At 32.7% G+C, this 11,691-nt stretch overlaps 1 protein-coding gene, 2 non-coding genes and 1 pseudogene across 3 annotated transcripts in view; all 4 read right to left on the bottom strand.

Moving 5' to 3' along the window:
* Positions 1–1,793: 1,793 nt before the first annotated feature.
* Positions 1,794–11,691, bottom strand: part of LOC138858515 (protein qua-1-like) — a 25,772-nt gene continuing 15,874 nt past the window's right edge. The window contains exon 3 of the mRNA XM_070112816.1: positions 1,794–1,823. Within this exon, the coding sequence (XP_069968917.1) occupies positions 1,794–1,823 (30 nt within the window). The remainder of the gene's footprint in view (positions 1,824–11,691) is intronic.
* LOC138858586 (large subunit ribosomal RNA) lies at positions 1,964–4,730 on the bottom strand (annotated as a pseudogene).
* LOC138858612 (5.8S ribosomal RNA) lies at positions 5,233–5,411 on the bottom strand. Its single transcript, XR_011397664.1, has one exon. It is a non-coding gene; the product is annotated as a 5.8S ribosomal RNA (ribosomal RNA).
* LOC138858549 (small subunit ribosomal RNA) lies at positions 6,037–8,012 on the bottom strand. Its single transcript, XR_011397637.1, has one exon. It is a non-coding gene; the product is annotated as a small subunit ribosomal RNA (ribosomal RNA).

Below are 11,691 nucleotides of genomic sequence, written 5' to 3'. Positions count from 1 at the left end.
AACAACCCTGACAATTTAGCTGTAAAATCGTCCCCATTAGTGTCTGGAAAGGGCACGCTCTACTATGCCACAGTAGACCGGACAAGCAGCTGACATCATAAGATGCCCAGCTGGTCTACCCTTAAATGCACAGTTGCGACAATGTGGTGCATTGACGCAACTAGCAGCTCTGTGGCCTTCCTGACCACACCTACGGCAGACATCGGACTTGGCCTTACATTGCGCCACTCGATGGTCAAAGCCCATGCACCGAAAACAGCCGGCAACAGGGCTGTCTGGTCGCACTCGGAAGGAAAACCACTTAATGTAGCACCTTCCCGCTTCTAAAAGGGCGGACATTACTTCCTCCGAACCCTCCAGAACGACGTTAGTTTTACCATCTGGCGCCACCTTCCAGGGGCGACTGACCAACCTAACGTCGGATTTCTTTGCCTCAGGACTTAAATTCGTACTGAAGAGTTCTTCCATGAATTCCTCATGGGAGATCTCGGTGTGTACTCCTTGCACCACAACCCTTGGCCCCAACTTCCGGTTGACACTGACGTCCAACCCTACCTCCCCGAATTTTGCGTTAGTCGCCACTTTCTCCCTCTCTAAAACGGAGGGAGTGCGGATGACCGCCCCACCACCCTTTATCGGCCTTACATCATGGATCCTTACGCCGAGTGAAGGACCCACCTCCTTGACCACCTTTTTGATTACTTCCTTAGAGGAAGTAGCCGGCCCCTTACTCCTGACCACAACTGACCAGGTCTCCACCGGCTTCGACGACATCGGCGCTATTGCCTTCAGCACGGGTGCCGGAGGGGCAGGCGCCGACGTCGCGGGAGCCACCGTTGGTCTGATCACTCGCGGTCCCCCACAACCTCCCTTAAGGGCATCCACCTGCCCGCGAAGATGCGCGTTCTCTGCGATTATCGTCATCAGGAGTGCCTCGTACTTCGAGGCAAGCTCCATTAGACCCTTCATTTCGGAATTCTCCATAATCTTACCCCCGAAAACCAAGGCGCTAACCTCAGCGGTTACAGCTTTCATAGCTGCAACATGGGTGATAGCGCCACCCCCAACAACACCCCCCTTATTTGGATTCAACTCCCCTTTCATACCTTTCCTCTTTTCCTTTTTGCCTCCTCCTGCCTCATTTGCTGCTCCGGCTACCTGTTTCGCCGCTCCAGTCTCGCTGGCGCTCTCGCATGACCTCCCCAACGGTGGAGTGCCCAGGCGAGCCTTTCTGCGCGGTGGGGGCTTTTCAACTTCCTTTTCGCCCGCCGATGACGCTGCCGTAATCATATCGGCTTCCGACTCCTCGCTCTCGGCGGGTGCCTTTGCTCCTCGCCTTCGTGGTGGAGACATTTTTCTCCTGCACTCGCGATCGCGTACCTACTACCCAAGTACGTAACTCGCGATCCGACAAAGTTCGAAATAGGCACTCACGAACGCGTACCTGCACTACAACAATGTTGTCAGTGGCCTTCAGGTTTCTTGCGGTCCACACAAAACCGGTGCCCGAACTGTTTGTGGACAATGCGGTCACTGTCTTTTGTTCTGCACACACAAACTTCACGCCAGGCAATAACACTGCCTATTGTTTGTAAGCACACACCAGGCAAAAGCACTGCCTATTGTTTGTAAGCAGTTTCAAACGTGCCTAAATTGTCACTGGCCTTCGCACCAGGCAATAACACAGTCTATTGTTTGTACGCACACCAGGCAAAAACACTACCTACTGTTTGTAAGCAATTTTTAAAAGTGCCTGAATTGTCACTGAACTTCGCACCAGGCAATAACACTGCCTATTGTTGTATTTTCACTGTACACTTGCACTACAATTTTTAAAGCAATTACCCGCGGTAATGCTTTATGTGTCTCTGGCCTTCGATTTAATTCGCGCCAGGCAATTGTATGTTTTCTGTTAACAGAAAAAATTCACTGTTTTCAACTGTCACTAAATTGTTTTATCAATGCGCTAACACGACCGTTCACTACGAGTGTCTACAACAGAGTGAGTAGATAGGGACAGAGGGAATCTCGTTAATCCATTCATGCGCGTCACTAATTAGATGACGAGGCATTTGGCTACCTTAAGAGAGTCATAGTTACTCCCGCCGTTTACCCGCGCTTACTTGAATTTCTTCACTTTGACATTCAGAGCACTGGGCAGAAATCACATTGTGTCAACACCCGTTAGGGCCATCACAATGCTTTGTTTTAATTAGACAGTCGGATTCCCCAAGTCCGTGCCAGTTCTGAATTGATTGTTAATTGATAATCGTTATAATTTAAAAAGTATCTATACAATAATAAATCCTTTAGAAATTTTAGCAAGAAAGTTCCACAATTGGCTACGTAACTACTATCCGGGGAACAAGAATCGAAATTCTCTATTTACCCAGAACGAGTACATAAACCATGGTATTGCTTCCCAATCAAGCCCGACTATCTCAATCTTCAGAGCCAATCCTTATCCCGAAGTTACGGATCTAATTTGCCGACTTCCCTTACCTACATTATTCTATCGACTAGAGACTCTTCACCTTGGAGACCAGCTGCGGATATTGGTACGGCCTGTTGAGAAGTTTGCGTAACCCCACCATAAATTTTCAAGGTCCGAGGAGAAAATATCGACACAACAGTAAATGTCATGCTCTTCTAGTCCATCTACCATATCTCTCTTCGAAAGACTTCCATGGTAGTACGACTATAAAACAGAAAAGAAAACTCTTCCGATACCTCTCGACGGCTTCTTTATGGTCGTTCCTGTTGCCAGGATGAGCACAAGGCCCATTTTTAATAACAAACGGATACTCAACAGGTTACGGAATTGGAACCGTATTCCCTTTCGTTCAAAATTATTCAAGTGTTTAATTACTATGGAATAAAAATTCATTCATTTCATTTCATTAAAACTTGAAAATTTTCGGCTTTCGCCTTGAACTTAGGACCGACTAACTCGTGATCAACCACTGTTCACACGAAACCCTTCTCCACTTCAGTCCTCCAAGGTCTCATTCGATTATTTGCTACTACCACCAAGATCTGTACCAATAGCGGCTCCATGCAGGCTTACGCCAAACACTTCTAAGCACACCATTGTACCCTCCTACTCACTAAAGTTTCAAAATTTATAATCCAACCGAAATTGTATTATAAATCATGTACTTTAGCGGTAATGTATAGGTATACAACTTAAGCGCCATCCATTTTAAGGGCTAGTTGCTTCGGCAGGTGAGTTGTTACACACTCCTTAGCGGATTACGACTTCCATGTCCACCGTCCTGCTGTTTTAAGCAACCAACGCCTTTCATGGTATCTGCATGAGTTGTTAATTTAGGCACCGTAACATTACGTTTGGTTCATCCCTCAGCGCCAGTTCTGCTTACCAAAAGTGGCCCACTGGGCACATTATATCATAACCTCAACCTTCATATCAAGAAAGGTGAGGTTCTTACCCATTTAAAGTTTGAGAATAGGTTAAGGTCGTTTCGACCCTAAGGCCTCTAATCATTCGCTTTACCAGATAAGATTATTTTACATAATTTTTAAATGCACCAGCTATCCTGAGGGAAACTTCGGGTGAACCAGCTACTAGATGGTTCGATTGGTCTTTCGCCCCTATACTCAATTCTGACAATCGATTTGCACGTCAGAACTGTTTCGGTCTTCCATCAGGGTTTCCCCTGACTTCAACCTGATCAAGTATAGTTCACCATCTTTCGGGTCACAGCATATATGCTCAAGGTACGCTCCAGTTAGAGGTATAAATAATAATAAATTATCATTATACATAACTATATGGAACGCCCCGGGATTGAATTAATAATGTAATACATTAAAAATTAATCCCATTATTAATACAGTTAAGTTAATTTCGCCATTAGGTTTAATATAACCCAATGACTTGCACATATGTTAGACTCCTTGGTCCGTGTTTCAAGACGGGTCCCGAAGGTATCCTGAATCTTTCGCATTGTTAATCATATAAATGCATACAATTAATATTAAAATCAATGATAATAATATTATTGTAAAATTCAAAAGAATTTTAGCATTATATATAATAAAATCTATCAACACTTTATCAAATCATCAGTAATTATTCTATGTTAATAAGCTAAAAGCAAATTAATTTGAATAAACTTAAAAACCAATGATCTTTTGATAAATATTTTATTATGTTAATAGATTACAATGTCCTTATATGAAAAAAATGCACACTATTACTATAATATTTAAAATTAAATACTACAGTTATAATGATGAATTTTTCATAATGGATATTCAGGTTCATCGGGCTTAACCTCTAAGCAGTTTCACGTACTATTTAACTCTCTATTCAGAGTTCTTTTCAACTTTCCCTCACGGTACTTGTTTACTATCGGTCTCATGGTTATATTTAGTTTTAGATGGAGTTTACCACCCACTTAGTGCTGCACTATCAAGCAACACGACTCTTTGGAAATATCTTTCTAGTAATCATTAACGTTATACGGGCCTGGCACCCTCTATGGGTAAATGGCCTCATTTAAGAAGGACTTAAATCGTTAATTTCTCATACTAGATATTAAGATATTCCATACACTGCATCTCACATTTGCCATATAGACAAAGTGACTTAGTGCTGAACTATTTTCTTTTCGCTCGCCGCTACTAAGAAAATCCTTGTTAGTTTCTTTTCCTCCCCTCATTAATATGCTTAAATTCAGGGGGTAGTCCCATATGAGTTGAGGTTGTATAAAATATATTTTAGATTGATTTGTTTATTTTTATTTAATTTTTTTGCTATTTGCTATTTTAAAGAAATATATTTTTATATCTTGATTACTCAATATTATTCAATCTTTTCATCCCTTTTTAAAATTCATAATATAATAATTAATAAAATTAACAACATTATTCCTCCACATATCATATATTTTTTTTTATTATAAATTTTTCTCAATACAATAGAGTGAATTAATTCTAGAATAAAAATTTATTTTATGCTAGACATTCCTCTTATGTATTATTTAATATAATTTAAATAATGTTGAAAATTTTTTCTTTTATGGGAATACTAAGATTCTCATTTATCATAAATTTTCGTTCAAATATGAGGTATTCAAGAATATATTTTCTATATTTCTTTTTATGCTATTAATATTATGGATTGAAAAATACAATCCAATAATATGCCATATGCTTAAATTCTATTAATTGACTAAAAGAATAAGCAACTAATTTAGCATAGTCTTACAACCCTCAACCATATGTAGTCCAAGCAGCACTTTAAAATTAATTAAAGTACATAACAGCATGGACCGCAATATGCGTTCAAAATGTCGATGTTCATGTGTCCTGCAGTTCACACGATGACGCACAGTTTGCTGCGTTCTTCATCGACCCATGAGCCGAGTGATCCACCGCTTAGAGTGATAATTTTTTTGTATTTTTTTAATTCAAAGTCAAAGAATTTTAATTTATTGAAAGTATTAATAATTAATCAATAATAAATTTTTAATACATAAGTTTAAAACATCTTTCAATAAATTGTAATTTTAAACCCAAACATTTGCAGCTGCGCATGTCTTAGGTCAACAAAAACAGTAATACCTTTTATATATTATTTTCTTCTCTATTTGTGCGTTTTCTTTTTTTAAATTTTTCAACATGTTTTTAATCACAAATAGAAAATACCATAAAAAAAAGGTATTACACACGTTAATGTGAACAAGTTAACTTATCATTTATAATATTTTATATAAATATCACAATTAAATATTATTTTCTATATAAATAATAAGTACAGCTATATGTTTAAAGGTTTTTTTATTGCGTTCAAATACAATGTATGCGAAGTTCACAATATAATATATATTGTCATAATGCATTACAAGGAGTTAAAAAAAAAAAAAAAAACAGAAAAACATTCAAAACATTGTATAATTCAAAACATTTTGAATGAAAAGAACAAAAAGAAAACTTTTTTTTCTTTTTTATTCTTTTTTTTTATTTTGTTTTTATATAATTATTTTTTTTTCTTTTCGGATAGGAACACAATAATGATCCTTCCGCAGGTTCACCTACGGAAACCTTGTTACGACTTTTACTTCCTCTAAATAATCAAGTTCGGTCAACTTTTGCGAAACAACCGTGAAACACAAGGCGTCACAGTGATCACGTCCGGAGACCTCACTAAATAATTCAATCGGTAGTAGCGACGGGCGGTGTGTACAAAGGGCAGGGACGTAATCAATGCGAGTTAATGACTCACACTTACTGGGAATTCCAAGTTCATGTGAACAGTTTCAGTTCACAATCCCAAGCATGAAAGTGGTTCAGCGGTTTACCCGGACCTCTCGGTCTAGGAAATACACGTTGATACTTTCATTGTAGCGCGCGTGCAGCCCAGGACATCTAAGGGCATCACAGACCTGTTATTGCTCAATCTCGTTACTGCTAGACGCAATTTGTCCATTTAAGAAGCTAGTGTCCTTATAATGGGACAAACCAACAGGTACGACTCCACTTATATAAACACATTCAAACACTTGTACATTCAAGATGAACGCATGAATGAAGGCTATATAAGCTTCAACACCATAATCCTGAAAGCATCTATTTAATATATTTGAGTCTCGTTCGTTATCGGAATTAACCAGACAAATCACTCCACGAACTAAGAACGGCCATGCACCACCACCCATAGATTCGAGAAAGAGCTATCAATCTGTCTTACACGCTTATGTTCGGACCTGGTAAGTTTTCCCGTGTTGAGTCAAATTAAGCCGCAGGCTCCACTCCTGGTGGTGCCCTTCCGTCAATTCCTTTAAGTTTCAGCTTTGCAACCATACTTCCCCCGGAGCCCAAAAGCTTTGGTTTCCCGGGAAGCGACTGAGAGAGCCATAGTAGTAGCTACACCCAATTGCTAGCTGGCATCGTTTATGGTTAGAACTAGGGCGGTATCTGATCGCCTTCGAACCTCTAACTTTCGTTCTTGATTAATGAAAACATCTTTGGCAAATGCTTTCGCTTAAGTTAGTCTTACGACGGTCCAAGAATTTCACCTCTCGCGTCGTAATACTAATGCCCCCAAACTGCTTCTATTAATCATTACCTCTTGATCTAAAAACCAATGAAAGTAGAACAGAGGTCTTATTTCATTATTCCATGCACAAAATATTCAGGCATTTGGAGCCTGCTTTAAGCACTCTAATTTGTTCAAAGTAATTGTACCGGCCCACAACAACACTCGATGAAGAGCACTGAAGCAGGTTTAAATAGGAGGAATATATAAAAAATACATTGTATTAATTATATATAAGAACTCCACCGGTAATACGCTTACATACATAAGGTAATGTACATACCACAATTATAGTTGTACTACCCGTATGAAGCACAAATTCAACTACGAACGTTTTAACCGCAACAACTTTAATATACGCTATTGGAGCTGGAATTACCGCGGCTGCTGGCACCAGACTTGCCCTCCAATAGGTCCTTGTTAAAGGATTTAAAGTGTACTCATTCCAATTACAGGGCCTCGGATATGAGTCCTGTATTGTTATTTTTCGTCACTACCTCCCCGAACTGGGAGTGGGTAATTTACGCGCCTGCTGCCTTCCTTAGATGTGGTAGCCGTTTCTCAGGCTCCCTCTCCGGAATCGAACCCTGATTCCCCGTTACCCGTTGCAACCATGGTAGTCCTAGATACTACCATCAAAAGTTGATAGGGCAGACATTTGAAAGATCTGTCGTCGGTACGAGACCATACGATCTGCAAGTTATCTAGAGTTCAACCAATATAACGATCGAATAATCGCTTGGTTTTAGCCTAATAAAAGCACACGTTCCAAAAGGTCCGTGTTTATTTTGCATGTATTCACAGTTATCCAAGTAACTGTTAACGATCTATGGAACCATAACTGATATAATGAGCCTTTTGCGGTTTCACTTTTAATTTGTTTGTACTTAGACATGCATGGCTTAATCTTTGAGACAAGCATATAACTACTGGCAGGATCAACCAGAATAATATATATTTCTTTTTTATATAATATTTTTTATATTATATAAAAGTTTAAAATGATATTTTCTTATTTGAAAATTATACACAAATACACAAAACATAAAAACATTTACAATATACACAACAATTTTTCTATGTTTCTTTATTATATTTTTTTTCATTATATTTCATTTCTATTGTGTGATTTTGTAATGGATTTTTTTAATTTTTGTTTTGGTATCGTGAAAAGAATTTTCGTTCTCTATACATATTATTATTTAATTATTATGTAAGAACGATATTTCTTCTTATATTGGCAAAATTTTCAAATAATATCATTCTATACATTTTACTTTATTTCAATGCATATAGTAATATATATACCTTTTTTTAAGAGTATATACATTTTTTTCTTGATTTGAAATTAATAATTTCAAATTCTATTATATTTATTTCAATAATAAATATATGATAAAAAGTATTTTCGGGTGCAACACTTTAATATTTTATTTTATTTAAAAACCATCCTTTTACACATATATTTTATGAGTAAATATTAGAATAGCTCACAAATAAAACTAAAATATTGTTTAATATTTATTTCTACAATATGTTAGTATAGAATAATAGATTTTTTATGTTTTTGTATAAAACAAAATCTATTTCTATTTAAACTAACTGTAGGAAACCAGGAATAAAAAACGCTCATTATATACAATATGTTAGTACAGAATATAGAGTTTTGTATAAAACAAAATCTATTTCTATTTAAACTAACTGTATAAAAACCAGGAATAAAAAACGCTCATTATATACAATATGTTAGTACAGAATATAGAGTTTTGTATAAAACAAAATCTATTTCTATTTAAACTAACTGTATAAAAACCAGGAATAAAAAACGCTCATTATATACAATATGTTAGTACAGAATATAGAGTTTTGTATAAAACAAAATCTATTTCTATTTAAACTAACTGTATAAAAACCAGGAATAAAAAGGCACACAAAATCAACTTTCATTTTCATATTTACTTAAAAATACATATAAAGTAAAAAATATTTCCATATAAATACTAAGTAAATAAAGTCATACAAGTATGAAAATTTTCATACAAGTACTAAATACATAAATCATATAAGTATAGTAATATTCATACTTATAAGTATTTAAAAACAATTTCTTACTAATAAACTAACATAAGGAATTCAAATATATAAAAGTATAATACATTTCCTAGCAGTAAAAAATTTTCATATAAGTACTAAATGTATAAAGTCTATGAAGTAATAAATTTTCATATAAGTACTATTTCAGTATATGTCAATTTGAGCAGATTTGTGCAAATTTGTTATAAATGTTCTCTCCCATGTTGACGTTACCAACCCGAAAATATATGGAAAAATTCTTTTAACCTATTTAAAATTTAAAAACTCATATATACGTGGGTAATTTATATCATTTTCAAATATCGTCATGGTCATAATACAACTAATAACATCAAAAGTATTTTTACAATCGATTTTTTTTTTAAATTTTTAACTTGTATGACTTCATATTTAATACTTATATGAAAATTTATTACTTCATAGACTTTATACATTTAATACTTATATGAAAATTTATTACTTCATAGACTTTATACATTTAATACTTATATGAAAATTCATTACTTCATAGACTTTATATTTTTTATACTTATATAAAAATTTATTACTTCATAGACTTTATATTTTACTTCATAGACTTTATACATTTAATACTCATATGAAAATTTATTACTTCATAGACTTTATATATTTACTACTTATATGAAAATTTATTACTTCATAGACTTTATACAATTAATACTTATATGAAAATTTATTACTTCATAGACTTTATACAATTAATACTTATATGAAAATTTATTACTTCATAGACTTTATACAATTAATACTTATATGAAAATTTATTACTTCATAGACTTTATACAATTAATACTTATATGAAAATTTATTACTTCATAGACTTTATACATTTAATACTTATATGAAAATTCATTACTTCATAGACTTTATATTTTTTATACTTATATAAAAATTTATTACTTCATAGACTTTATATTTTACTTCATAGACTTTATACATTTAATACTTATATGAAAATTTATTACTTCATAGATTTTATATATTTACTACTTATATGAAAATTTATTACTTCATAGACTTTATACAATTAATACTTATATGAAAATTTATTACTTCATAGACTTTATACAATTAATACTTATATGAAAATTTATTACTTCATAGACTTTATACAATTAATACTTATATGAAAATTTATTACTTCATAGACTTTATACATTTAATACTTATATGAAAATTCATTACTTCATAGACTTTATATTTTTTATACTTATATAAAAATTTATTACTTCATAGACTTTATATTTTACTTCATAGACTTTATACATTTAATACTTATATGAAAATTTATTACTTCATAGACTTTATATATTTACTACTTATATGAAAATTTATTACTTCATAGACTTTATACATTTAGTACTTATATGAAAATTTATTACTTCATAGACTTTATACAATTAATACTTATATGAAAATTTATTACTTCATAGACTTTATACAATTAATACTTATATGAAAATTTATTACTTCATAGACTTTATACAATTAATACTTATATGAAAATTTATTACTTCATAGACTTTATATATTTACTACTTATATGAAAATTTATTACTTCATAGACTTTATACATTTAGTACTTATATGAAAATTTATTACTTCATAGACTTTATACAATTAATACTTATATGAAAATTTATTACTTCATAGACTTTATACAATTAATACTTATATGAAAATTTATTACTTCATAGACTTTATACAATTAATACTTATATGAAAATTTATTACTTCATAGACTTTATACATTTAATACTTATATGAAAATTTATTACTTCATAGACTTTATACAATTAATACTTATATGAAAATTCATTACTTCATAGACTTTATATTTTTTATACTTATATAAAAATTTATTACTTCATAGACTTTATATTTTACTTCATAGACTTTATACATTTAATACTTATATGAAAATTTATTACTTCATAGACTTTATATATTTACTACTTATATGAAAATTTATTACTTCATAGATTTTATACATTTAGTACTTATATGAAAATTTATTACTTCATAGACTTTATACAATTAATATTTATATGAAAATTTATTACTTCATAGACTTTATACAATTAATACTTATATGAAAATTTATTACTTCATAGACTTTATACAATTAATACTTATATGAAAATTTATTACTTCATAGACTTTATACAATTAATACTTATATGAAAATTTATTACTTCATAGACTTTATATATTTACTACTTATATGAAAATTTATTACTTCATAGACTTTATACATTTAGTACTTATATGAAAATTTATTACTTCATAGACTTTATGCAATTAATACTTATATGAAAATTTATTACTTCATAGACTTTATATATTTACTACTTATATGAAAATTTATTACTTCATAGACTTTATACATTTAGTACTTATCTGAAAATTTATTACTTCATAGACTTTATACAATTAATACTTATATGAAAATTTATTACTTCATAGACTTTATACAATTAATACTTATATGAAAATTTATTACTTCATAGACT

Source organism: Bactrocera oleae, unplaced genomic scaffold (assembly GCF_042242935.1).
Source record: "Bactrocera oleae isolate idBacOlea1 unplaced genomic scaffold, idBacOlea1 ctg00000010.1, whole genome shotgun sequence".
NCBI lineage: Eukaryota > Metazoa > Arthropoda > Insecta > Diptera > Tephritidae > Bactrocera > Bactrocera oleae.
Note: the sequence above shows the minus strand (reverse complement) of the source record. Positions and strands in the feature narration are given on the sequence as shown.